This window comes from Pezoporus flaviventris, unplaced genomic scaffold (genome assembly GCF_033815535.1).
Source record: "Pezoporus flaviventris isolate CSIRO_AGI_PZ_B2104156 unplaced genomic scaffold, CSIRO_AGI_Pfla_v1 ptg000889l, whole genome shotgun sequence".
Classification (NCBI taxonomy): domain Eukaryota; kingdom Metazoa; phylum Chordata; class Aves; order Psittaciformes; family Psittacidae; genus Pezoporus; species Pezoporus flaviventris.
In genome coordinates, this window is record NW_026893434.1 from 52,890 (window position 1) to 79,326 (window position 26,437).

Here is a 26,437-nt window from a genome sequence, read left to right on the forward strand (position 1 = left end):
GGGCCGAACAGCCAATGGGAGCTGGCGGTGCGCCGCGGGTAGCCAATGGAGGGGGAGAGAGAGAGAGAGGCACCGCCCACCCGGTGGGGAAGAGCCAATAGGGAGAGGGGGAAGGGGCGGGGCTGTGCGCATGCGCGGGGCAGCCATGGAGACGGACGGGGCCTACGAGCCGGGCTTCGTGGGGATCCGGTTCTGTCAGGAGTGGTGAGGGGAGCCCCATAGAGCCCATGCGTGCCCTATATGTGCCCTATATGTGCCCTATGTGTGCCCTATATGTGCCCTGTGTGTGCCCTATGTGTGCCTTATATGTGCCCTATATGTGCCCTATGTGTGCCCTATGTGTGCCCTATGTGTGCCCTATATGTGCCCTGTGTGTGCCCTATGTGTGCCTTATATGTGCCCTATGTGTGCCTTATATGTGCCCTATGTGTGCCCTATGTGTGCCCTATGTGTGCCCTATATGTGCCCTATGTATGCCCTATGTGTGCCCTATGTGTGCCCTATGTGTGCCCTATATGTGCCCTATGCGTGCCCTATGCGTGCCCTATATGTGCCCTATGTGTGCCCTATGTGTGCCCTATATGTGCCCTGTGTGTGCCCTATGTGTGCCTTATATGTGCCCTATGTGTGCCCTATATGTGCCCTATGTGTGCCCTATATGTGCCCTATGCGTGCCCTATATGTGCCCTATGTGTGCCCTATGTGTGCCCTATATGTGCCCTATGTATGCCCTATGTGTGCCCTATGTGTGCCCTATATGTGCCCTGTGTGTGCCTTATATGTGCCCTATGTGTGCCTTATATGTGCTCTATGCGTGCCCTATGTGTGCCTTATATGTGCCCTATGTGTGCCCTATATGTGACCTATGTATGCCCTATGTGTGCCCTATATGTGCCCTATGTGTGCCCTATATGTGCCCTGTGTGTGCCTTATATGTGCCCTATGTGTGCCTTATATGTGCCCTATGTGTGCCCTATGTGTGCCCTATGTGTGCCCTATGTGTGCCCTATGTGTGCCCTATGTGTGCCCTATGTGTGCCCTATATGTGCCCTATGTGTGCCCTATATGTGCCCTATGTGTGCCCTATGTGTGCCTTATATGTGCCCTATGTGTGCCCTATGTGTGCCCTATGTGTGCCCTATATGTGCTCTATGCGTGCCCTATGTGTGCCCTATGCGTGCCCTATGTGTGGTCTATGTGTGCCCTATATGTGCTCTATGCGTGCTCTATGTGTGCCCTATGTGTGGTCTATGTGTGCCCTATGCGTGCCCTTTATGTAATGTATGTGTGCCCTTTGTGTGCCCTATATGTGCCCTATGTGTGCCGTATGTGTGCCCTATGTGCCCTATATGTGCCCTATGTGTGCCCTATGGGTGCCCTATGGGTGCCCTATATGTGCCCTGTGTGTGCCCTATATGTGCCCTGTGTGTGCCCTATGTGTGCCTTATATGTGCCCTATGTGTGCCCTATGTGTGCCCTATATGTGCTCTGTATGTGCCCTATATGTGCCCTATATGTGCTCTATGCGTGGTCTATGTGTGCCCTATGCGTGCCCTATGTGTGCCCTATATGTGCTCTATGCGTGCTCTGTGTGCCCTATGTGTGCTCTATGTGTGCCCTATATGTAACGTATGTGTGCCCTTTGTGTGCCCTGTATGTGCCCTATGCGTGCCCTATGCGTGCCCTATGTGTGCCATATGTGTGCCCTATGCGTGCCCTATGTGTGCACTGTGCGTGCCCTATGCGTGCTCTATGTGTGCCCTGTGTGTGCCCTGTGTGTGCCCTATGTGTGCCCTATATGTGCCCTATGTGTGCCCTATGTGTGCCCTATGTGTGCCTTATGTGTGCCCTATGTGTGCCCTATGTGTGCCCTATGTGTGCCCTATATGTGCCCTATGTGTGCCGTATATGTGCCCTATGTGTGCCTATGTGTGCCCTATGTGTGCCCTGTGTGTGCCCTATATGTGCCCTATGTGTGCCTATGTGTGCCTTATATGTGCCCTATATGTGCCCTGTGTGTGCCCTATGTGTGCCTTATATGTGCCCTATGTGTGCCCTATGTGTGCCCTATATGTACTCTGTATGTGCCCTATATGTGCCCTATATGTGCTCTATGCGTGGTCTATGTGTGCCCTATGCGTGCCCTATGTGTGCCCTATATGTGCTCTATGCGTGCTCTGTGTGCCCTATGTGTGCTCTATGTGTGCCCTATATGTAACGTATGTGTGCCCTTTGTGTGCCCTGTATGTGCCCTATGCGTGCCCTATGCGTGCCCTATGTGTGCCATATGTGTGCCCTATGCGTGCCCTATGTGTGCACTGTGCGTGCCCTATGCGTGCTCTATGTGTGCCCTATATGTGCCCTGTGTGTGCCCTATGTGTGCCCTATGTGTGCCCTATGTGTGCTCTATACGTGCCCTATATGTGCCCTATATGTGCTCTATACGTGCCCTATATGTGCCTTATATGTGCCCTGTATGTGCCCTATATGTGCCCTGTACGTGCCCTATGTGTGCCCTATATATGCTCTATACGTGCCCTATATCTGCCCTATGTGTGCCCTATATGTGCTCTGTATGTGCCCTATATGTGCCCTATATCTGCCCTATGTGCTCTATGTGTGCTCTATACGTGCCCTATATCTGCCCTATATGTGCTCTATATGTGTCCTGTATCTGCCCTATATGTGCCCTATATCTGCTCTGTATGTGCTCTATATGTGCCCTATATGTGCCGTATACGTGCCCTATATGTACCCTATATCTGCCCTGTATCTGCCCTATATATGCCCTATATGTACCCTATATGTGCTTTATATGTGCTCTAAATGCACCCTATATGTACTTTATATGTACCGTATATGTGCCCTATATGTCGTCTATATGTTCCCTATCTGTACCTTGTATGTGCTTTATTTGTACCCTATATGTGCTTTGTATGTACCCTGTATGTACCCTATTTGTACCCTATATGTGCTCTATATGTACCCTGCATGTACCCTATTTGTACCCTATACGTGTTCTATAGACCTCTTACATACACATTGTGTGTCCCTTATCTCTTCGTTATATACTCACTATGTACCCCTATAAACCCCTCTTTCACCTTATATACCCCTATATACTCCCTGTACACAGTCCATATACCACCACACCTCCCTTATGCACCCCTATACGTGCCATATATACCCCATATATCTCTCCTATACCTCCCTTTACCTGTATATACTTCCTATATACCCCATGTGTTTCATATATACTCCCATATACCCGTGCATAGCTCTATGTACCCCATATATACCCCCATATATGTTTCTTGTACTGCTATATACCCCCTATGTACACCCCTATATTCCTATATATGCCTGTGTGCCCACAATGTACCCTCATATACGCCTATATACCCCACTATACCCCCAATATCCTCCCATATACCTCCTATATATCACTACATACCCCCTATATACCTCCTGTACCCCCTTATGCCCCCATATATGCCTGTATACCCCTCATATACACCCTATATACACCTTAGATACTCCTATATACTTTCTATGCCCCCTTATCCCCCATATGCACCTATATAGTCTCCATATAGACCTTATATACATCCTATATGCCTCCTATATACCTTCTATACCCCCTTGTGCCCCCATATACACCTATATACCCCCTTGTGCCCCCATATACACCTATATACCCCCATATACACTCTATATACATCCTATATACCTTCTATACCCCCTTGTGCCCCCATATATGCCTATATGCCCCCATATACACCCCCATATACACCCCTAAATACCTTCTACACCCCCTTTTGCCCCCATAGATGCCTATATACCCCATATACACCCCTATATACCTTCTATACCCCTTTTTGCCCCCATATATCCCATATACACCCCTATATACCTTCTATACCCCCTTTTGCCCCCATATATACCCCTATTTACCTTCTGTACCCCCTTTTGCCTCCATATATCCCATATACACCCCTATTTACCTTCTATACCCCCTTTTGCCCCCATATATGCCTATATACACCCCTATTTACCTTCTATACCCCCTTTTGCCCCCATATATCCCATATACACCCCTATATACCTTCTATACCCCCTTTTGCCCCCATATATCCTATATCCCCCCCATATAACCCCCCTTTTCCCCCCCCAAGCAACAACATGCTGTACCCCAAGGAGGACAAGGAGAACCGGATCCTGCTCTACGCTGTAAGTGCCCCCCCCCATACTGACCCCAATGGGATGCAGCAGCCCCCCTAGATCCATATAGCAATGGGGGGGGGGTTATAGGGACCAGTCCCGGTGTCATAATGGGATAACCCCCCCCTATAGAACCTTATAGGGTTTGTGCCCCCCATCCCTTTGCCCCCAGTGCCGCAACTGTGACTACCAGCAAGAGGCTGACAACAGCTGCATCTACGTGAACAAGATCACCCATGAAGTGGAGTAAGTTCATTAAGGAGCTCCTTAATTGGGGCTCCTTAATGATGAAGTGATGAGGGGGGGCAATTAATGGGGGTAATTAATAGGGGTGAGTTGTTGGGGGTTAATGGCATGAATGGGTCCTTAATGAGGGGCGTTAGGATGGTAATTGGGGCAATGGAGGAGGGGGATTGAGGCAGGGGAGGGGGACAATAAGCCAGCATGTAAATGAGAGGGACTGAATGGATGCTAATTAATATGCTAATTAGTTAATTAAGTCATTGATGAGGTAATTCCCCCCCCCCTTGCAGTGAGCTCACCCAGATCATCGCGGACGTGTCGCAGGACCCCACATTGCCCCGCACTGAGGATCACCCCTGCCAGAAGTGAGGGCACATCGGGGGCCCCCCCCACACAACGGGGGTGTTGGGGACCCCCCCATCCCCTTAATGCCCCCCCATCCTCTTAATGCACCCCCATCCTCTTACTGCCCCCCCTATCCCCTTAATGCCCCACCATCCCCTTTGTGACCCCCTGTCCCCTTTCTGCCCCCCCATCCCCCTTAATGCCCCCCCATCCCCTTAATGCCCCACCATCCCCTTTCTGCCCCCCCGTCCCCTTTCTGACCCCCCTCCCCTTTCTGCCCCCCCATCCCCTTTCTGCCCCCCCATCCCCTTTCTGCCCCCACATCCCCTTATTGCCTCCCATCCCCTTACTGCCCCCCCATCCCCTTTGTGACCCCCTGTCCCCTTAATGCCCCCCCATCCCCTTTCTGCCCCCCCATCCCCTTTCTGCCCCCCAATCCCCATTGTCCCCCCCATCCCCTTGATGCCCCCCATCCCCTTTATGCCTCCCCATCCCCTTTTATTCCCCCCTCCTTGCTGCCCCCCATCCCCTCAATGCCCCCCTCCCATCCCATTTATGCCCCCCCCATAGGTGCGGCCACAAAGAAGCTGTTTTCTTCCAGTCCCACAGCGCCAGAGCTGAGGTGAGGCCCCCCCCCGACCCCCCCAAACTATCCCCATATCCCCCCCTTTACCCCCCCCCATAACCCCTTTGTGTCCCCCCATAGGATGCCATGAGGCTCTACTACGTCTGCACCGCGCCCCACTGCGGCCACCGCTGGACCGAGTGACCCCAAACCCCCCAGTGGGGGCTGTCACCCCAAAACCTCCTGTCCCAGTGCCCCCCACCAGGGTAACAACACCCCCCCACACACCCTGGGTGTTGTTTTGGTGACAATAATGGCTATTCTGGGCAAAAAAGGGTGCTCGTGGTTATGGGGTGCGGGTGGTTATGGGGTGGGGGGGGTATTGGGGCCCAAATCACAGCCCTGGTACCCCCAAATGTGCCACTGGGGACCAAATGCATCCCTGGATGTGGGGCTGGGATCCGGGCGGGATCAAGGTTCAGCCCAGCCCAGCCCTCCGGCGCTGCCCAAAATGGGTCTGAGTTGGAGAATTCCCTAAAATCCCCCCCAAAAATGGAGAATTCCCTAAAATCCCCCCCCAAAAATGGAGAATTCCCTAAAATCCCCCCCAAAAATGGAGAATTCCCTAAAATCCCCCCCAAAAATGGAGAATTCCCTAAAATCCCTCCCCAAAAATGGTTCAAAAATGGAGAATTCCCTAAAATCCTCCTCAAAAATGGGTCAGAGTTGGAGAATTCCCTAAAATCCCCCCCAAAATGGTTCAAAAATGGAGAATTCCCTAAAATCCCCCCAAAAATGGTTCAAACATGGAGAATTCCCTAAAATCCCCCCCAAAAACGGTCCAAAAATGGAGAATTCCCTAAAATCCCCCCCAAAATGTTTCAAAGTTGGAGAATTCCCTAAAATCCCCCCAAAAACGGTCCAAAAATGGAGAATTCCCTAAAATTCCACCCCAAAAATGGTTCAAAGTTGGAGAATTCCCTAAAATCCCCCCCAAAATGGTTAAAAAATGGAGAATTCCCTAAAATCCCCCCAAAAATGGTTCAAAAATTGAGAATTCCCTAAAATCCCTCCCCAAAAATGGTTCAAAAATGGAGAATTCCCTAAAATCCCCCCAAAAATGGTTCAAAGTTGGAGAATTCCCTGAAATCCCCCCCAAAAATAGAGAATTCCCTAAAATCCCCCCCAAAAATGGTTCAAAGATGGAGAATTCCCTAAAATCCTCCTCAAAAATGGGTCAGAGTTGGAGAATTCCCTAAAATCCCCCCCAAAATGTTTCAAAGTTGGAGAATTCCCTAAAATCCCCCCAAAAACGGTCCAAAAATGGAGAATTCCCTAAAATTCCACCCCAAAAATGGTTCAAAGTTGGAGAATTCCCTAAAATCCCCCCCAAAATGGTTCAAACATGGAGAATTCCCTGAAATCCCCCCCAAAATGGTTCAAAAATGGAGAATTCCCTAAAATCCCCCCCAAAATGTTTCAAAGTTGGAGAATTCCCTAAAATCCCCCCCCAAAAAGGGTCCAAAAATGGAGAATTCCCTAAAATTCCACCCCAAAAATGGTTCAAAGTTGGAGAATTCCCTAAAATCCCCCCAAAAATGGTTAAAAAATGGAGAATTCCCTAAAATCCCCCCAAAAATGGTTCAAAGTTGGAGAATTCCCTAAAATCCCCCCAAAATGGTTCAAACATGGAGAATTCCCTAAAATCCCCCCCAAAAAATGGTTCAAAAATGGAGAATTCCCAGGGTTATCCCACCCAAGCTCTCCGCTGTGGATATGGGGCTGGAATCCCAGTGGGATTCCAGTCCTGGAAGGGTTTAAAATGGTCTGAAAGAGCCCCAAATGGTCCAAAACGGTCCTGGAATGGTAAAGAATGGTCCAAAATGGTCCTGGAATGGTCCAGAATGGTCCTGGAATGGTCCAAAATGGTCCTGGAATGGTCCAAAATGGTCCAAAATGGTCCTGGAATGGTCCAAAACGGTCCTGGAATGGTCCAAAATGGTCCAGAATGGTCCAAAATGGTCCTGGAATGGTACAAAACGGTCCTGGAATGGTACAAAATGGTCCTGGAATGGTCCAAAACGGTCCTGGAATGGTCCAGAATGGTACAAAATGGTCCTGGAATGGTCCAAAATGGTCCAGAATGGTCCTGGAATGGTCCAAAATGGTCCAGAATGGTCCTGGAATGGTCCAAAATGGTCCAGAATGGTCCTGGAATGGTCCAAAATGGTCCAGAATGGTCCTGGAATGGTCCAAAATGGTCCAGAATGGTCCTGGAATGGTCCAAAATGGTCCTGGAATGGTCCAAAATGGTCCTGGAATGGTCCAAAACGGTCCTGGAATGGTCCAAAATGGTCCAGAATGGTCCAAAACGGTCCTGGAATGGTCCAAAATGGTCCTGGAATGGTCCAAAACGGTCCTGGAATGGTCCAAAATGGTCCAGAATGGTCCAAAACGGTCCTGGAATGGTCCAAAACGGTCCAGAATGGTCCAAAATGGTCCTGGAATGGTCCAAAATGGTCCTGGCATGGTCCAAAATGGTCCTGGCATGGTCCAAAATGGTCCAGAATGGTCCAAAACGGTCCTGGAATGGTCCAAAACGGTCCTGGAATGGTCCAAAACGGTCCTGGAATGGTCCAGAATGGTTCAGAATGGTCCTGGAATGGTCCAAAACGGTCCTGGAATGGTCCAGAATGGTCCAAAATGGTCCTGGAATGGTCTAAAATGGTCCAGAATGGTCCAAAACGGTCCTGGAATGGTCCAAAATGGTCCAGAATGGTCCAAAACGGTCCTGGAATGGTCCAAAACGGTCCAGAATGGTCCAAAATGGTCCTGGAATGGTCCAAAATGGTCCTGGCATGGTCCAAAATGGTCCAGAATGGTCCAAAACGGTCCTGGAATGGTCCAAAACGGTCCTGGAATGGTCCAAAACGGTCCTGGAATGGTCCAGAATGGTTCAGAATGGTCCTGGAATGGTCCAAAATGGTCCAAAATGGTCCAAAATGGTCCTGGAATGGTCCAGAATGGTCCTGGAATGGTCCAAAACGGTCCTGGAATGGTCCAGAATGGTCCAAAACGGTCCTGGAATGGTCCAAAATGGTCCTGGAATGGTCCAGAATGGTCCAAAACGGTCCTGGAATGGTCCAAAACGGTCCTGGAGTGGTCCAAAATGGTCCAAAATGGTCCAAAATGGTCCTGGAATGGTCCAGAATGGTCCTGGAATGGTCCAAAACGGTCCTGGAATGGTCCAGAATGGTCCAAAACGGTCCTGGAATGGTCCAGAATGGTCCAAAACGGTCCTGGAATGGTCCAAAATGGTCCAAAACGGTCCCGGAGGAGCCCCATAGCGCTGGTATCCCACAGCCCCTGTGGACTCCGTACATTGTCCCCTATGGCGCCCCTACTCCATCCCCTATAGACCCCATACACCACCCCCTATATCCCCATAACCCACCCCCTATATCCCCATAACCCATCCCTTACAGCCCCATAACCCATCCCCTATATCCCCATAACCCATCCCCTATATCCCCATAACCCATCCCCTATATCCCCATAACCCATCCCTTACAGCCCCATAACCCATTCCCTATATCCCCATAACCCATCCCCTACAGCCCCATAACCCATCCCCTATATCCCCATAACCCATCCCTTACAGCCCCATAACCCATCCCCTACAGCCCCATAACCCATCCCCTATATCCCCATAACCCATCCCTTACAGCCCCATAACCCATCCCCTATAGCCCCATAACCCATCCCCTATATCCCCATAACCCATCCCCTACAGCCCCATAACCCATCCCCTATATCCCCATAACCCATCCCTTACAGCCCCATAACCCATTCCCTATAGCCCCATAACCCATCCCCTACAGCCCCGTAACCCATCCCCTATATCCCCATAACCCATCCCCTACAGCCCCGTAACCCATCCCCTATAGCCCCATAACCCATCCCCTACAGCCCCATAACCCATCCCCTATATCCCCATAACCCATCCCCTACAGCCCCATAACCCATCCCTTACAGCCCCATAACCCATCCCCTATAGCCCCATAACCCATCCCCTATATCCCCCATAACCCATCCCCTACAGCCCCATAACCCATCCCCTATATCCCCATAACCCATCCCCTATATCCCCATAACCCACCCCCTATATCCCCATAACCCATCCCCTATATCCCCATAACCCATCCCTTACAGCCCCATAACCCATCCCCTATATCCCCATAACCCATCTCCTACAGCCCCATAACCCATCCCCTATATCCCCATAACCCATCTCCTACAGCCCCATAACCCATCCCCTATATCCCCATAACCCATCTCCTACAGCCCCATAACCCATCCCTTACAGCCCCATAACCCATCCCCTATAGCCCCATAACCCATCCCCTATATCCCCATAACCCATCCCCTACAGCCCCATAACCCATCCCCTATATCCCCATAACCCATCCCCTACAGCCCCATAACCCATCTCCTACAGCCCCATAACCCATCCCTTACAGCCCCATAACCCATCCCCTATAGCCCCATAACCCATCCCTTACAGCCCCATAACCCATTCCCTATAGCCCCATAACCCATCCCCTACAGCCCCATAACCCATCCCCTACAGCCCCGTAACCCATCCCCTATAGCCCCATAACCCATCCCCTACAGCCCCATAACCCATCCCCTATATCCCCATAACCCATCCCCTATAGCCCCATAACCCATCCCCTATATCCCCATAACCCATCTCCTACAGCCCCATAACCCATCCCCTATATCCCCATAACCCATCTCCTACAGCCCCATAACCCATCCCCTATATCCCCATAACCCATCTCCTACAGCCCCATAACCCATCCCTTACAGCCCCATAACCCATCCCCTATAGCCCCATAACCCATCCCCTATATCCCCATAACCCATCCCCTACAGCCCCATAACCCATCCCCTATATCCCCATAACCCATCCCCTACAGCCCCATAACCCATCTCCTACAGCCCCATAACCCATCCCTTACAGCCCCATAACCCATCCCCTATAGCCCCATAACCCATCCCTTACAGCCCCATAACCCATTCCCTATAGCCCCATAACCCATCCCCTACAGCCCCATAACCCATCCCCTACAGCCCCGTAACCCATCCCCTATAGCCCCATAACCCATCCCCTACAGCCCCATAACCCATCCCCTATAGCCCCATAACCCATCCCCTACAGCCCCGTAACCCATCCCCTATATCCCCATAACCCATCCCCTACAGCCCCATAACCCATCCCCTATATCCCCATAACCCATCCCTTACAGCCCCATAACCCATCCCCTATATCCCCATAACCCATCCCCTACAGCCCCATAACCCATCCCCTATATCCCCATAACCCATCCCTTACAGCCCCATAACCCATCCCCTATATCCCCATAACCCATCCCCTATATCCCCATAACCCATCCCCTACAGCCCCGTAACCCATCCCCTATAGCCCCATAACCCATCCCCTACATCCCCATAACCCATCCCCTATAGCCCCATAACCCATCCCCTATATCCCCATAACCCATCCCCTACAGCCCCATAACCCATCCCCTATATCCCCATAACCCATCCCCTATATCCCCATAACCCATCCCTTACAGCCCCATAACCCATCCCCTATATCCCCATAACCCATCCCCTATAGCCCCATAACCCACCCCCTATATCCCCATAACCCATCCCCTATATCCCCATAACCCATCTCCTACAGCCCCATAACCCATCCCTTACAGCCCCATAACCCATCCCCTATAGCCCCATAACCCATCCCCTACAGCCCCATAACCCATCCCCTATATCCCCATAACCCATCCCCTATATCCCCATAACCCATCCCCTACAGCCCCGTAACCCATCCCCTATATCCCCATAACCCATCCCCTATATCCCCATAACCCATCCCTTACAGCCCCATAACCCATCCCCTATATCCCCATAACCCATCCCCTATAGCCCCATAACCCATCCCCTATAGCCCCATAACCCATCCCCTATATCCCCATAACCCATCCCCTACAGCCCCATAACCCATCCCCTATATCCCCATAACCCATCCCCTATATCCCCATAACCCACCCCCTATATCCCCATAACCCATCCCCTATATCCCCATAACCCATCCCTTACAGCCCCATAACCCATCCCCTATATCCCCATAACCCATCCCCTATAGCCCCATAACCCACCCCCTATATCCCCATAACCCATCCCCTATATCCCCATAACCCATCCCCTACAGCCCCATAACCCATCCCCCTACAGCCCCATAACCCATCCCCTATATCCCCATAACCCATCCCTTACAGCCCCATAACCCATCCCCTATATCCCCATAACCCATCCCCTATAGCCCCATAACCCACCCCCTATATCCCCATAACCCATCCCCTATATCCCCATAACCCATCCCCTACAGCCCCATAACCCATCCCCTACAGCCCCATAACCCATCCCCTATATCCCCATAACCCATCCCTTACAGCCCCATAACCCATCCCCTATATCCCCATAACCCACCCCCTATATCCCCATAACCCATCCCCTATATCCCCATAACCCATCTCCTACAGCCCCATAACCCATCCCTTACAGCCCCATAACCCATCCCCTATATCCCCATAACCCATCCCCTACAGCCCCATAACCCATCCCCTATATCCCCATACCCCCCCATAGCCCCGTCCCCCCGTAGCCCCGCCCCTCCCCACCAAGCCCCGCCCCTCCCCTCCCCACCAAGCCCCTCCCCTCTACATCCGCGCATGCGCTCTGCGCTGCTCCCATCCGCCCGGCCTCGTCTCCGGCAGGTACCGATTCCGGAGGGGGGGGGGGGGCCGAGACCCCCCACCACCCCCACCCCCAAAACTCCCCCGCGATTAAATTAACTTAAATTAATTAAATCGAATTAAATAATTAGATTAAATTGGATGAACCGAGACTGAACCCCCCTACCTCACCCACCCCCCCGCTATGTCCTGTGTGTGTGTGTGTGTGTGTCCACCCCCCCCCCCACCACAATGGTTCGCCCCATCCCGCTTCCGCTCCCCTCCCTCCCTCCCGGTTCTCCTCAGAGGCCGCCGCCATGACGAGGGAGCGCGGGGGGGACGGGGACGGGGGGGACGCGGAGACAGCGGCGACCCCCCCCGGGGACCCCCCCGGGCAGCGCCGCAAGAGGCCCGTGGTGCACCCGGCAGCGCCCGCGCCGCTGCCCAAGGACTACGGTGAGGAAACACCCCCGTCCCTATGGGGTGAATGGGGCCTGAATGGGGCCTAATGGGGACAGGGACCCCCCCATGGGGAGAATGGGGCCTGAATGGGGACTAATGGGGACAGGGACCCCCCCATGGGGTGAATGGGGCCTGAATGGGGACTAATGGGGACAGGGACCCCCCCATGGGGTGAATGGGGCCTGAATGGGGACTAATGGGGACAGGGACCCCTCCACCATAGACACTATGGGGTTCAGTGGGGACAGGGACCCCCCCCATGGGGTGAATGGGGTCTGAATGGGGCCTAACGGGGACAGGGACCCCTCCACCATAGACATAATGGGGTTCAGTGGGGACAGGGACCCCCCCCATGGGGTGAATGGGGCCTGAATGGGGCCTAATGGGGACAGGGACCCCCCCATGGGGTGAATGGGGTCTGAATGGGGCCTAATGGGGACAGGGACCCCCCAACCATAGACACTATGGGGACAGGGACCCCCCCCATGGGGTGAATGGGGCCTCAATGGGAACTAACGGGGACAGGGACACCCCCCCATTGACATAATGGGGACAGGGACCCCCCCCATGGGGTAAATGGGGCCTGAATGGGGCCTAATGGGGACAGCGACCCCCCCATGGGGTGAATGGGGTCTGAATGGGGCCTAATATGGACAGGGACCCCCCCACCATAGACATAATGGGGTTCAGTGGGGACAGGATCACCCCCCATGGGGTGAATGGGGCCTGAATGGGGACTAATGGGGACAGGGACCCCCCCATGGGGTGAATGGGGTCTGAATGGGGACTAATGGGGACAGGGACCCCCCCATGGGGTGAATGGGGTCTGAATGGGGCCTAATGGGGACAGGGACCCCTCCACCATAGACATAATGGGGTTCAGTGGGGACAGGGACCCCCCCCATGGGGTGAATGGGGCCTGAATGGGGACTAATGGGGACAGGGACCCCCCCATGGGGTGAATGGGGTCTGAATGGGGACTAATGGGCACAGGGACCCCCCCATGGGGTGAATGGGGTCTGAATGGGGACTAATGGGGACAGGGACCCCTCCACCATAGACATAATGGGGTTCAGTGGGGACAGGGACCCCCCCCATGGGGTGAATGGGGCCTGAATGGGGACTAATGGGGACAGGGACCCCCCCATGGGGTAAATGGGGCCTGAATGGGGACTAATGGGGACAGGGACCCCTCCACCATAGACATAATGGGGTTCAGTGGGGACAGGGACCCCCCCCATGGGGTGAATGGGGCCTGAATGGGGACTAATGGGGACAGGGACCCCCCCATGGGGTGAATGGGGTCTGAATGGGGACTAATGGGGACAGGGACCCCCCCATGGGGTGAATGGGGTCTGAATGGGGCCTAATGGGGACAGGGACCCCTCCACCATAGACATAATGGGGTTCAGTGGGGACAGGGACCCCCCCCATGGGGTGAATGGGGCCTGAATGGGGACTAATGGGGACAGGGACCCCCCATGGGGTGAATGGGGTCTGAATGGGGACTAATGGGCACAGGGACCCCCCCATGGGGTGAATGGGGTCTGAATGGGGACTAATGGGGACAGGGACCCCTCCACCATAGACATAATGGGGTTCAGTGGGGACAGGGACCCCCCCCCATGGGGTGAATGGGGCCTGAATGGGGACTAATGGGGACAGGGACCCCCCCATGGGGTGAATGGGGCCTGAATGGGGACTAATGGGGACAGGGACCCCTCCGCCATAGACATAATGGGGTTCAGTGGGGACAGGGACCCCCCCATGGGGTGAATGGGGCCTGAATGGGACTAATGGGGACAGGGACCCCCCCATGGGGTGAATGGGGTCTGAATGGGGACTAATGGGCACAGGGACCCCCCCATGGGGTGAATGGGGTCTGAATGGGGACTAATGGGGACAGGGACCCCTCCACCATAGACATAATGGGGTTCAGTGGGGACAGGGACCCCCCCCATGGGGTGAATGGGGTCTGAATGGGGCCTAACGGGGACAGGGACCCCCCCCATAGACACTATGGACCGGAGCCCCCCCATAGACACAACGGGGCTCAATGGGGACAGAGACCACCCCCCCTATGGCAAAGGGACCCCTATAGGGCTGCCAGTGGGGATTCTCTGATGGCTGCTATGGGGTTGAGCACCGTGGGGTGTCCTCCCATAGGGACAGAAACACCCCCCCCCATGGCAAAGGACCCCTATGGGGTCCCATGTGGGGATTCTCTGATGGCTGCTATGGGGTTGAGCACCGTGGGATGTCCTCCCATAGGGACAGAAACTCCCCCCCCATGGCAAAGGACCCCTATGGGGTCCCATGTGGGGATTCTCTGATGGCTGCTATGGGGTTGAGCACCGTGGGATGTCCTCCCATAGGGACAGAAACTCCCCCCCCCCATGGCAAAGGACCCCTATGGGGTCCCATGTGGGGATTCTCTGATGGCTGCTATGGGGTTGAGCACCGTGGGGTGTCCTCCCATAGGGACAGAAACTCCCCCCCATGGCAAAGGACCCTTATGGGGTCCCATGTGGGGATTCTCTGATGGCTGCTATGGGGTTGAGCACCGTGGGGCACCCCCTCTATTCCCTCTTGTATCCCAATACCCCCCCCCTTATGTGTGTCCCCCCTGTACCCCCCCCAGCCTTCACGTTCTTCGACCCCAACGATGCTGCGTGCCGGGAGATCCTGCTGGACCCCAGCACCACGGTGCCGCAGCTCTTCGCCATCCTGCGCCAGTGGGTGCCCCAGGTGCAGCACAACGTGGACCTCATCGGCAACGAGGTGCTGGGGGGGGCTATGGGGGTCAGGGTGCTGGGGGGCGCTATGGGGGAGAGGATGCTATGGGGTGCTATGGGGGACAGGGGTGCTGGGGGGGGCTATGGGGGTCAGGGTGCTGGGGGGCGCTATGGGGGAGAGGATGCTATGGGGTGCTATGGGGGACAGGTTTCTGTGGGGGGCTATGGGGGTCAGGGTGCTGGGGGGGGCTATGGGGGACAGGGTTCTGCGAGGTGCTATGGGGGACAGGTTTCTCTGGGGGGCTATGTGGGACAGGGGGCTATGGGGTGCTGTGGGGGACAGGGGACTGTGAGGTGCTATGGGGGACGGGGGCTATGGGGTGCTATGGGGGACAGGTTTCTCTGGGGGGCTATGGGGGATGGGGTTCTGTGGGGTGCTATGGGGGACAGGTTCTCTGGGGGCTATGTGGGACAGGGGCTATGGGGTGCTGTGGGGGACAGGGGACTGTGAGGTGCTATGGGGGACAGGGGCTATGGGGTGCTGTGGCGGACAGGGTTTTGTGGGGGGCTATGGGGGACACGGGGCTATGGGGTGCTATGGAGCACGGGGCTATGGGGGTCAGGGTGCTGGGGGGGGCAATGGGGGACAGGGAGCTGGGGGGGGCTATGGGGGACAGGGTTCTGTGGGGGGCTATGGGGGACAGGGAGCTGGGGGGGGCTATGGGGGACAGGGGTCTGTGGGGGGCTATGGAGGATAGGGGGCTATGGGGGTCAGGGTGCTGGGGGGGCTATGGAGGACAGGGTTCTGTGGGGGGCTATGGGGGTCAGGGTGCTGGGGGGGGCTATGGGGGTCAGGGTTCTGTGGGGGCTATGGGGGACAGGGTTCTGTGGGGGGCTGTGGGGGACAGGGGGCTATGGGGTACTGTGGGGGATGGGGTTTTGTGGGGGGCTATGGGGGGCTATGGGGGATGGGGGGCTGCGAGGTGCTATGGGGGACAGGATGCTATGGGGTGCTGTGGGGGGACAGGGGCTATGGGGTGCTGTGGGGGATGGGGTTCTGTGGAGTGCTGTGGGGGACAGGGGGCTGCGAAGTGCTATGGGGGACAGGGTTCTGTGGGGGGCTATTCGGGACAGGGTTCTGTGGGGTGCTATGGGGGACAGGGTTCTATAGGATGCCATGGGGGACAGGGTTCTGTGGGGTGCTATGGGGGTCAGGGTTCTTTGGGGGGCTATGGGGGACAGGGGGCTATGGGGTGCTATGGGGGACAGGGGGCTGCGAGGTGCTGTGGGGGACAGGGGGCTATGGGGTGCTGTGGGGGACAGGGGGCTGCGAGGTGCTGTGGGGGACAGGGGGCTATGGGGTGCTGTGGGGGACAGGGTTTTGTGTGGGGCTATGGGGGACACGGGGCTATGGAGGACGGGGCTATGGGGGTCAGGGTGCTGGGGGGCTATGTGGGACAGGGTTCTGTGGGGGGCTATGGGGGACAGGGTGCAGGGAGGGGCTATGGGGGACAGGGTTCTGTGGGGTGCTGTGGGGGACGGGGCTGCGAGGTGCTATGGGGGATGGGGCTATGGGGTGCTGTGGGGGGCCGGGGGCTGCGAGGTGCTATGGGGGCAGGGTCTTTGGGGTCCTGTGGGGGGCAGGGTGCAGTGGGGTGCTATGGGGAGACAGGGTGCTATGAGGTGTCAGGAGGTCAGGGTGCTATGGGGTTCCCCTGGGGGTGACTGGTGTACTGGTGGGTAATTGGTGTGGAACTGGTGCATAAGTGGTGTAACTGGTGTGCAACTGGGGTGTGACTGGGGTGTAACTGGTCTGTAACTGGTTATACCTGTGGTACTGGTGTGTAACTGGTGTGTAACTGGTTATAGCTGTGGTACTGCTGTGCAACTGGTGTGCAGCTGGTGTGTAACTGGTGTTATAGTTGTGTAACTGGGGTGTAACTGGTGTGTAACTGGTTATAGCTGTGGTACTGCTGTGCAACTGGTGTGCAACGTGTGTAACTGGTGTGTAACTGGTTATAGCTGTGGTACTGCTGTGCAACTGGTGTGCAACTGGTGTGTAACTGGTGTGTAACTGGTTATAGCTGTAGTACTGGTGTGCAACTGGTGTGTAACTGGTGTGTAACTGGTGTGTAACTGGTTATAGCTGTAGTACTGGTGTGTAACTGGTGTGTAACTGGTGTGTAACTGGTTATAGCTGTAGTACTGGTGTGCAACTGGGGTGTAACTGGGGTGTAACTGGTGTGTAACTGGTGTGTAACTGGTGTGTAACTGGTTATAGCTGTAGTACTGGTGTGCAACTGGGGTGTAACTGGGGTGTAACTGGTGTGTAACTGGTGTTATAGTTGTGTAACTGGGGTGTAACTGGTGTGTAACTGGTTATAGCTGTGGTACTGCTGTGCAACTGGTGTGCAACGTGTGTAACTGGTGTGTAACTGGTTATAGCTGTAGTACTGGTGTGTAACTGGTGTGTAACTGGTGTGTAACTGGTGTGTAACTGGTTATAGCTGTAGTACTGGTGTGCAACTGGGGTGTAACTGGGGTGTAACTGGTGTGTAACTGGTGTGTAACTGGTTATAGCTGTGGTACTGCTGTGTAACTGGTGTGCAACTGGTGTGTAACTGGTGTTATAGTTGTGTAACTGGGGTGTAACTGGTGTGTAACTGGTTATAGCTGGTACTGGTGTGCAACTGGTGTGTAACTGGTGTACAACTGGTGTGTAACTGGTGTTATAGTTGTGTAACTGGGGTGTAACTGGTTATAGCTGTGGTACTGTTGTGCAACTGGTGTGCAACTGGTGTGTAACTGGTGTTATAGTTGTGTAACTGGGGTGTAACTGGTGTTATAGTTGTGTAACTGGGGTGTAACTGGTGGTATAGTTGTGTAACTGGTGTGCAACTGGGGTGTGACTGGGGTGTAACTGGTGTTATAGCTGTTGTACCTATGTGTAACTGGTGTTACAGCTGTTGTACCTGTGTGTAACTGGTGTTACAGTTGTACTGGTGTGTAACTGGTGTTACAGTTGTGGTACCTATGTGTAACTGGTGTTACAGTTGTATTGGTGTGTAACTGGTGTGTAACTGGTGTTATAGCTGTTGTACCTATGTGTAACTGGTGTCACAGTTGTTGTACCTGTGTGTAACTGGTGTTATAGTTGTACTGGTGTGTAACTGGTGTGTGACTGGTGTTATAGTTGTACTGGTGTGTAACTGGTGTGATAGCTGTGGTACTGCTGTGTAACTGTGTTACAGCTGTTGTACCTGTGTGTAACTGGTGTTATAGTGCTGTGTAACTGGTGTGATAGTTGTACTGGTGTGTAACTGCTGTGTAACTGTTGTACTGGTGTGTAACTGGTGTACTGGTTTCTACTTGAGGTGTAACTGCCGTGTAATTAGTATGTAACTGCTATGTAGTGCTTGTACTGGTGTGTAACTGGTGTGTAACTGGTGTTACAGCTGTTGTACCTATGTGTAACTGGTGTGTCCTAGTGTGTACTTAGGGTGTAACTGGTGTGTAACTGCTGTGTAGTGTGTAACTGGGGTGTATCTGGTGTGTAACTGGTATCTGCTGGTGCGTAACTAGGGTGTAACTGGTGTGTGGTGTCTTACTGGGGTGTTATTGTGGTGTAACTGGTGTGTAGTATGTAACTGGGATGTAACTGTGGTGTAACTGATGTGTAACTGGTGTGGAGTATGTAACTGATGTGTAACTGATGTGTAACGGGTGTGTAACTGGGATGTAACTGTGGTGTAACGGGTGTGTAATCGATGTGTAACTGGTGTGTAACTGGTGTGTAACCAGTGTGTAACTGATGTGTAACCGGTGTGTAACCAGTGTGTAACTGATGTGTAACCAGTGTGTAACAGATGTGTAACCAGTGTGTAACCAGTGTGTAATTGATGTGTAACTGGTGTGTAACGGATGTGTAACCAGTGTGTAACTAATGTGTAACTGATGTGTAACTGATGTGTAACCAGTGTGTAACCGATGTGTAACCGGTGTATAACGGATGTGTAACCGGTGTGTAACTGATGTGTAACTGATGTGTAACTGATGTGTAACCGGTGTGTAACCGGTGTGTAACCGGTGTGTAACTGGTGTGTAACTGATGTGTAACTGATGTGTAACCGGTGTATAACGGATGTGTAACCGGTGTGTAACTGATGTGTAACTGATGTGTAACTGGTGTGTAACTGGTGTGTAACTGATGTGTAACTGATGTGTAACCAGTGTGTAACTGGTGTGTAACTGGTGTGTAACCGGTGTGTAACTGATATGTAACTGGTGTGTAACTGGTGTGCAACAGATGTGTAACCAGTGTGTAACCAGTGTGTAACTGATGTGTAACTGATGTGTAACCGGTGTGTAACCAGTGTGTAACCGATGTGTAACTGATGTGTAACCGGTGTGTAACCAGTGTGTAACCGATGTGTAACTGATGTGTAACTGTGTGTAACTGATGTGTAACTGATGTGTAACCAGTGTGTAACTGGTGTGTAACTGATGTGTAACGGTGTGTAACCAGTGTGTAACTGATGTGTAACCAGTGTGTAACCGGTGTGTAACCGATGTGTAACCGGTGTGTAATGGATGTGTAACTGATGTGTAACTGATGTGTAACCGATGTGTAACCAGTGTGTAACTGATGTGTAACCGGTGTGTAACCGGTGTGTAACCGACATGTAACTGATGTGTAACCGGTGCGTAACTGATGTGTAACCGGTGTGTAACCAGTGTGTAACTGATGTGTAACTGGTGTGTAACCAGTGTGTAACTGATGTGTAACCAGTGTGTAACTGATGTGTAACCAGTGTGTAACTGATGTGTAACTGATGTGTAACCAGTGTGTAACTGATGTGTAACTGATGTGTAACCAGTGTGTAACTGATGTGTAACCAGTGTGTAACAGATGTGTAACTGATGTGTAACCAGTGTGTAACCGATGTGTAACTGATGTGTAACTGGTGTGTAACCAGTGTATAACTGATGTGTAACCAGTGTATAACTGATGTGTAACCAGTGTGTAACTGATGTGTAACCAGTGTATAACTGATGTGTAACCAGTGTGTAACTGATGTGTAACCAGTGTGTAACTGATGTGTAACCAGTGTATAACTGATGTGTAACCAGTGTGTAACTGATGTGTAACCAGTGTATAACTGATGTCTAACTGGTGTGTAACCGATGTGTAACCAGTGTATAACTGATGTGTAACCAGTGTGTAACTGATGTGTAACCAGTGTATAACTGATGTCTAACTGGTGTGTAACCGATGTGTAACTGGTGTGTAACGGATGTGTAACTGATGTGTAACCAGTGTGTAACTGATGTGTAACCAGTGTATAACTGATGTGTAACCAGTGTGTAACTGATGTGTAACCAGTGTGTAACTGATGTGTAACCAGTGTGTAACTGATGTGTAACCAGTGTATAACTGATGTATAACAGGTGTGTAACCGATGTGTAACCAGTGTGTAACTGATGTGTAACCAGTGTGTATGTGTAACCAGTGTGTAACAGATGTGTAAACCAGTGTGTAACTGATGTGTAACCGGTGTGTAACTGATGTGTAACTGATGTGTAACCGATGTGTAACTGGTGTGTAACGGATGTGTAACTGATGTGTAACTGGTGTGTAAGTGATGTGTAACTGGTGTGTAACTGGTGTGTAACCGGTGTGTAACCAGTGTGTAACCGGTTGTAACCGACGTGTAACTGGTGTGAACCAGTGTGTAAACAACCAGTGTGTAACTGGTGTGTAACCGACGTGTAACTGGGTGTGTAACCGGTGTGTAACCAGTGTGTAACTGGGTGTGTAACCGACGTGTAACTGGTGTGTAACCGGTGTGTAACCAGTGTGTAACCGGTGTGTAACCGACGTGTAACTGGTGTGTAACCGGTGTGTAACCAGTGTGTAACTGATGTGTAACTGGTGTGTAACGGATGTGTAACTGATGTTTAACTGGTGTGTAACTGATGTGTAACCGACGTGTAACTGGTGTGTAACCGGTGTGTAACCGACGTGTAACTGGTGTGTAACCGGTGTGTAACCAGTGTGTAACTGGTGTGTAACCAGTGTGTAACTGGTGTGTAACCGGTGTGTAACCAGTGTGTAACTGGTGTGTAACCGGTGTGTAACCAGTGTGTAACTGGTGTGTAACCAGTGTGTAACTGGTGTGTAACCGACGTGTAACTGGTGTGTAACCGGTGTGTAACCAGTGTGTAACTGGTGTGTAACCAACGTGTAACTGGTGTGTAACCGGTGTGTAACCAGTGTGTAACTGGTGTGTAACCAACGTGTAACTGGTGTGTAACCAACGTGTACTTGTTAACGGGTCAGATCCTGCGCCGCGGCTGCCACGTGAACGACCGTGACGGCCTGACGGACATGACGCTCCTGCACTACGCCTGCAAGGCCGGGGCCCACGGCGTGGGTACGTGTCCCTGTGCCCCATAGCCCCGTACCCCACAGCCCCATAGCCCAGTACCCCACAGCCCCACATCTCCCCATAGGGGACCCCGCGGCCGCCGTCCGCCTGTCCACGCGGCTGCTGGCGCTGGGGGGCGACGTGACGCTGCGCAGCCGCTGGACCCACATGAACGCCCTGCACTACGCCGCCTACTTCGACGTCCCCGAGCTCATCCGCACCCTGCTGCGGGCAGCAGCGCCCCGAGGTGAGGGCAGGGGGTCCATGGGGCAGGGCGTGGGGTGCAATGGGGACAGGGCATTTGGGGTCCTCAAGGGGCAGGCCGTGGGGGTCCCCAAGGGATAAGGACGTTGGGGTCCGTGGGGAGAGGACATGGGGGTCCCACAGGGGATGAGGACATTGGGTGCAATGGGGACAAGAGATGGGGGGCTCCAGGGGATAAGGACATTGGGGTGCCACCGTGGGCACAGGCCGTGGGGGTCCCGTGGGGGTGAGGACATTGGGGTGATGCCATGGGGGTCCCATAGGGGTGTGCACATTGGGGTGATGCCATGGGGCTCCCATAGGGCACACTGGGGTGATGCCATGGGGCTCCCATAGGGCACACTGGGGTGATGCCATGGGGGTCCCATAGGGCACATTGGGGTGATGCCATGGGGTTCCCATAGGAGACATTGAGGTGATGCCATGGGGGTCCCATAGGGGACATTGGGGTGATGCCATGGGGGTCCCATAGGGGTGTGCACATTGGGGTGATGCCATGGGGCTCCCCTAGGGGACATTGGGGTGATGCCATGGGGTTCCCATAGGAGACATTGAGGTGATGCCATGGGGGTCCCATAGGGAACATTGGGGTGATGCCATGGGGCTCCCCTAGGGGTGAGCACATTGGGGTGATGCCATGGGACTCCCATAATGCACACTGGGGTGATGCCATGGGGGTCTCATAGGGGTGAGCACATTGGGGTGATGCCATGGGGGTCCCATAGGGGTGTGCACATTGGGGTGATGCCATGGGGCTCCCATAGGGCACATTGGGGTGATGCCATGGGGCTCCTCTAGGGGTGAGCACATTGGGGTGATGCCATGGGGGTCCCATAGGGGTGATGCCGTGGGGCTCCCATTGGGGTGAGCACATTGGGGTGATTCCATGGGGCTCCCATAGAGGACATTGGAGTGATGCCATGGGACTCCCATAGAGGACATAGGGGTGATGCCATGGGGCTCCCATTGGGGTGATGCCATGGGGCTCCCCTAGGGGGTGATGCCATGGGGTGATGCCATGGGGCTTCCCTAGGGGTGATGCCATGGGGTGATGCCATGGGGGTCCCCTAGGGGTGAGCGCATTGGGGAGATGCCATGGGGTTCCCCTAGGGATGATGCCATGGGGTGATGCCGGGGGGCTCCCATTGGGGTGATGCCATGGGGCTCCCTAGGGTTGATGCCATGAGGTGATGCCATGGGGGTCCCCTAGGGGTGATGCCAGGGGGCTCCCATAGGGGTGATGCCATGGGGCTCCCCTAGGGGTGATGCCATGGGGTGATGCCATGGGGCTCCCCTAGGGGTTGATGCCATGGGGTGATGCCATGGGGCTCCCATTGGGGTGATTCCATGGGGCTCCCTAGGGGTGATGCCATGAGGTGATGCCATGGGGCTCCCATTGGGGTGATTCCATGGGGCTCCATTGGGGTGATTCCATGGGGCTCCCTAGGGGTGATGCCATGGGGTGATGCCATGGGGGCTCCCATTGGGGTGATGCCATGGGGTGATGCCATGGGGCTCCCATAGAGGTGATGCCATGGGGCTCCCTAGGGGTGATGCCATGGGGTGATGCCATGGGGCTCCCTAGGGGTTGATACCATGGGGTGATGCCATGGGGCTCCCTAGGGTTGATGCCATGGGGTGATGCCATGGGGCTCCCCTAGGGGTGATGCCATGGGGCTCCCTAGGGGTGATACCATGAGGTGATGCCATGGGGCTCCATAGAGGACATTGGGGTGATGCCATGGGGCTCCCATAGAGGACATTGGGGTGATGCCATGGGGCTCCCTAGGGTTGATACCATGGGGTGATGCCATGGGGCTCCCATTGGGGTGATGCCATGGGGTGATGCCATGGGGTGATGCCATGGGGCTCCCTAGGGTTGATACCATGGGGTGAGCCCCTTGGGGTTCCCCCACGGGCTGAGGCCGGGGGTCCCCGTGCCCCTTTCCCCCCCAGTCCTGCACTCCACCTGCAGTGACTTCAGCCACGGCACCGCGCTGCACATCGCCGCCTCCAACCTCTGCCTGGGCGCCGTGCGCTGCCTCCTGGAGCACGGCGCGGACCCCGCCATGCGGGTATGGGGCGCTCCGGGGGGACAGGGGGGTATGGGGGGCGATGGGGATATGGGGGGCTATAGGGGATATGGGGATATGGGGATATGGGGGATATAGGGGATATGGGGACTATGGGGGCAATGGGGATATGGGGGATATAGGGGATGTGGGGACTATGGGGCGATGGGGATATGGGGGATATAGGGGATATGGGGATATGGGGATATGGGGGATATAGGGGATATGGGGACTATGGGGGCAATGGGGATATGGGGGATATAGGGGATGTGGGGACTATGGGGGTGATGGGGATATGGGGGATATAGGGGATATGGGGACTATGGGGGCGATGGGGATATGGGGGATATAGGGGATATGGGGACTATGGGGGCGGTAGGGCTATAAGAGCTATAGGGGGTTATAGGGCTATAAGAGCTATAGGGGCTATAGGCAATATGGGGACTATGGGGGGTGATAGGGCTATAAGAACTATAGGGGGCTATAGGGCTATAAGAGCTATTGGGGCTATAGGCAATATGGGGACTATGGGGGGCGATAGGGCTATAAGGGCTATAGGGGATATGGGGACTATGGGAGGCGATAGGGCTATAAGAGCTGTAGGGGCTATAGGGGATATGGGGACTATGGGGGGCGATAGGGCTGTAAGAGCTATAGGGGCTATAGGGGATATGGGGACTATGGGGGGTGATAGGGCTATAAGAGCTATAGGGGATATGGGGACTATGGGGGGCTATAGGGCTATAAGAGCTATAGGGGATATGGGGGCTACAGGGGGCTGTAGGGAATATAGGTACTATAGGGGGCTATAGGGGATAGGCTCCCCATAGGCTCCCCATAGGCTCCCAGTCCCCCCAGTCGCCACAGCACCCATAGGCTCCCCATAGCACCCATAGGCTCCCCATAGGCTCCCCATAGCCTCCCAGTCCCCACAGCACCCATAGGCCCCCCATAGCCCCCCCATAGGCTCCCCATAGCCCCCCATAGCCCCCCCATAGCCCCCCCATAGCCCCCCATAGGCTCCCCATAGCCCCCCCATAGCCCCCCCCATAGCCCCCCCATAGGCTCCCCATAGCCCCCCCATAGCCCCCCATAGGCTCCCCATAGCCCCCCATAGCCCCCCCATAGCCCCCCCCATAGCCCCCCATAGCCCCCCCATAGCCCCCCATAGCCCCCCCATAGGCTCCCCATAGCCCCCCCATAGCCCCCCCATAGCCCCCCATAGCCCCCCATAGCCCCCCCATAGCCCCCCCATAGCCCCCCATAGCCCCCCCATAGCCCCCCATAGGCTCCCCATAGCCCCCCCATAGCCCCCCCATAGCCCCCCATAGCCCCCCCATAGCCCCCCCATAGCCCCCCATAGCCCCCCCCATAGCCCCCCCATAGGCTCCCCATAGCCCCCCCATAGCCCCCCCATAGCCCCCCCATAGCCCCCCCATAGGCTCCCCATAGCCCCCCATAGCCCCCCCATAGGCTCCCCATAGCCCCCCCATAGCCCCCCATAGGCTCCCCATAGCCCCCCCATAGCACCCATAGCCCCCCCATAGCCCCCCATAGCCCCCCCATAGCCCCCCCAGCCCTCCCCGTCCCCCTTGCCCCACAGAACAGCAAGGGTCAGGTGGCGGCGGAGGTGGTGCCGGACCCCACGGACATGGCCCTGGACAAGGCGGAGGCGGCGCTGGTGGCCCGGGAGCTGCGGCGGCTGCTGGAGGAAGCGGTGCCGCTGAGCTGCAGCCTGCCCAGGGTCACCCTGCCCAACTACGACAACCTGCCCGGGAACAGCGTCCTGCTCTGCCTCGGCATGCAGCTGGGGGACAGAGTGAGGCTGCAGGGGGGGAAGGTGAGAGGGGCAGCGGGGGGGTGGGGGGATGGGGTATGGGGTGTGGGGTGTGGGGTGTGGGGTGTGGGGTATGGGTCATATGGGGTGTGGGGTATGGGGGGTATGGGATATGGGGTATGGGGGGTGTGGGGTGTGGGATATGGGGTATGGGGGGTGTGGGGTGTGGGATATGGGGTATGGGGGGTGTGGGGTATGGGGGGTGTGGGGTGTGGGGTATGGGGGGTGTGGGGTATGGGGGGTGTGGGGTATGGGGGGTGTGGGGTATGGGGGGTGTGGGGTATGGGGTGTGGGGTATGGGTCATATGGGGTATGGGGTATGGGGGGTGTGGGGTATGGGGTGGGGGGTGTGGGGTATGGGGTGTGGGGTGTGGATATGGGGTATGGGGGGTGTGGGGGTATGGGGTGTGGGGTATGGGGTCATATGGGGTATGGGGTATGGGGGGGTGTGGGGTATGGGGA

General features: G+C 54.8%; 3 protein-coding genes across 3 annotated transcripts; 2 read left to right on the forward strand and 1 right to left on the reverse strand.

Moving 5' to 3' along the window:
- Nucleotides 1-130: 130 nt before the first annotated feature.
- Nucleotides 131-5,631, forward strand: POLR2I (RNA polymerase II subunit I). The gene is made up of 6 exons (XM_061444451.1): nt 131-204; nt 4,176-4,230; nt 4,394-4,467; nt 4,755-4,829; nt 5,380-5,431; nt 5,516-5,631. The coding sequence occupies exons 1-6, from the start codon at nt 131-133 to the stop codon at nt 5,576-5,578; spliced, it is 393 nt and encodes a 130-aa protein (XP_061300435.1). The 3' UTR covers nt 5,579-5,631.
- Nucleotides 5,632-12,494: 6,863 nt separating this feature from the next.
- On the forward strand, nt 12,495-25,978 carry CLIP3 (CAP-Gly domain containing linker protein 3; the record flags this gene model as incomplete). Its single annotated transcript, XM_061444455.1, has 6 exons — nt 12,495-12,633; nt 15,281-15,420; nt 21,715-21,808; nt 21,888-22,049; nt 24,023-24,141; nt 25,742-25,978. Coding segments are annotated over exons 1-6 (891 nt in total), but the record flags the coding sequence as incomplete, so codon positions are not given.
- Nucleotides 16,405-17,138, reverse strand: LOC133264614 (uncharacterized). Its single transcript, XM_061444448.1, is given in 3 exon segments — nt 16,405-16,485; nt 16,696-16,782; nt 17,109-17,138. Coding segments are annotated over 3 exon segments (198 nt in total).
- Nucleotides 25,979-26,437: the final 459 nt, after the last annotated feature.

Excerpts from the sequence above, each read along its gene's own strand:
- POLR2I (XM_061444451.1), top strand. The coding sequence starts at position 131 with ATGCGCGGGGCAGCCATGGAGACGGACGGGGCCTACGAGCCGGGCTTC. Across the intron at positions 4,231-4,393 it reads ACCGGATCCTGCTCTACGCT|TGCCGCAACTGTGACTACCA; the intron begins GTAAGTGCCCCC and ends CTTTGCCCCCAG. Across the intron at positions 5,432-5,515 it reads CCCACAGCGCCAGAGCTGAG|GATGCCATGAGGCTCTACTA; the intron begins GTGAGGCCCCCC and ends GTCCCCCCATAG.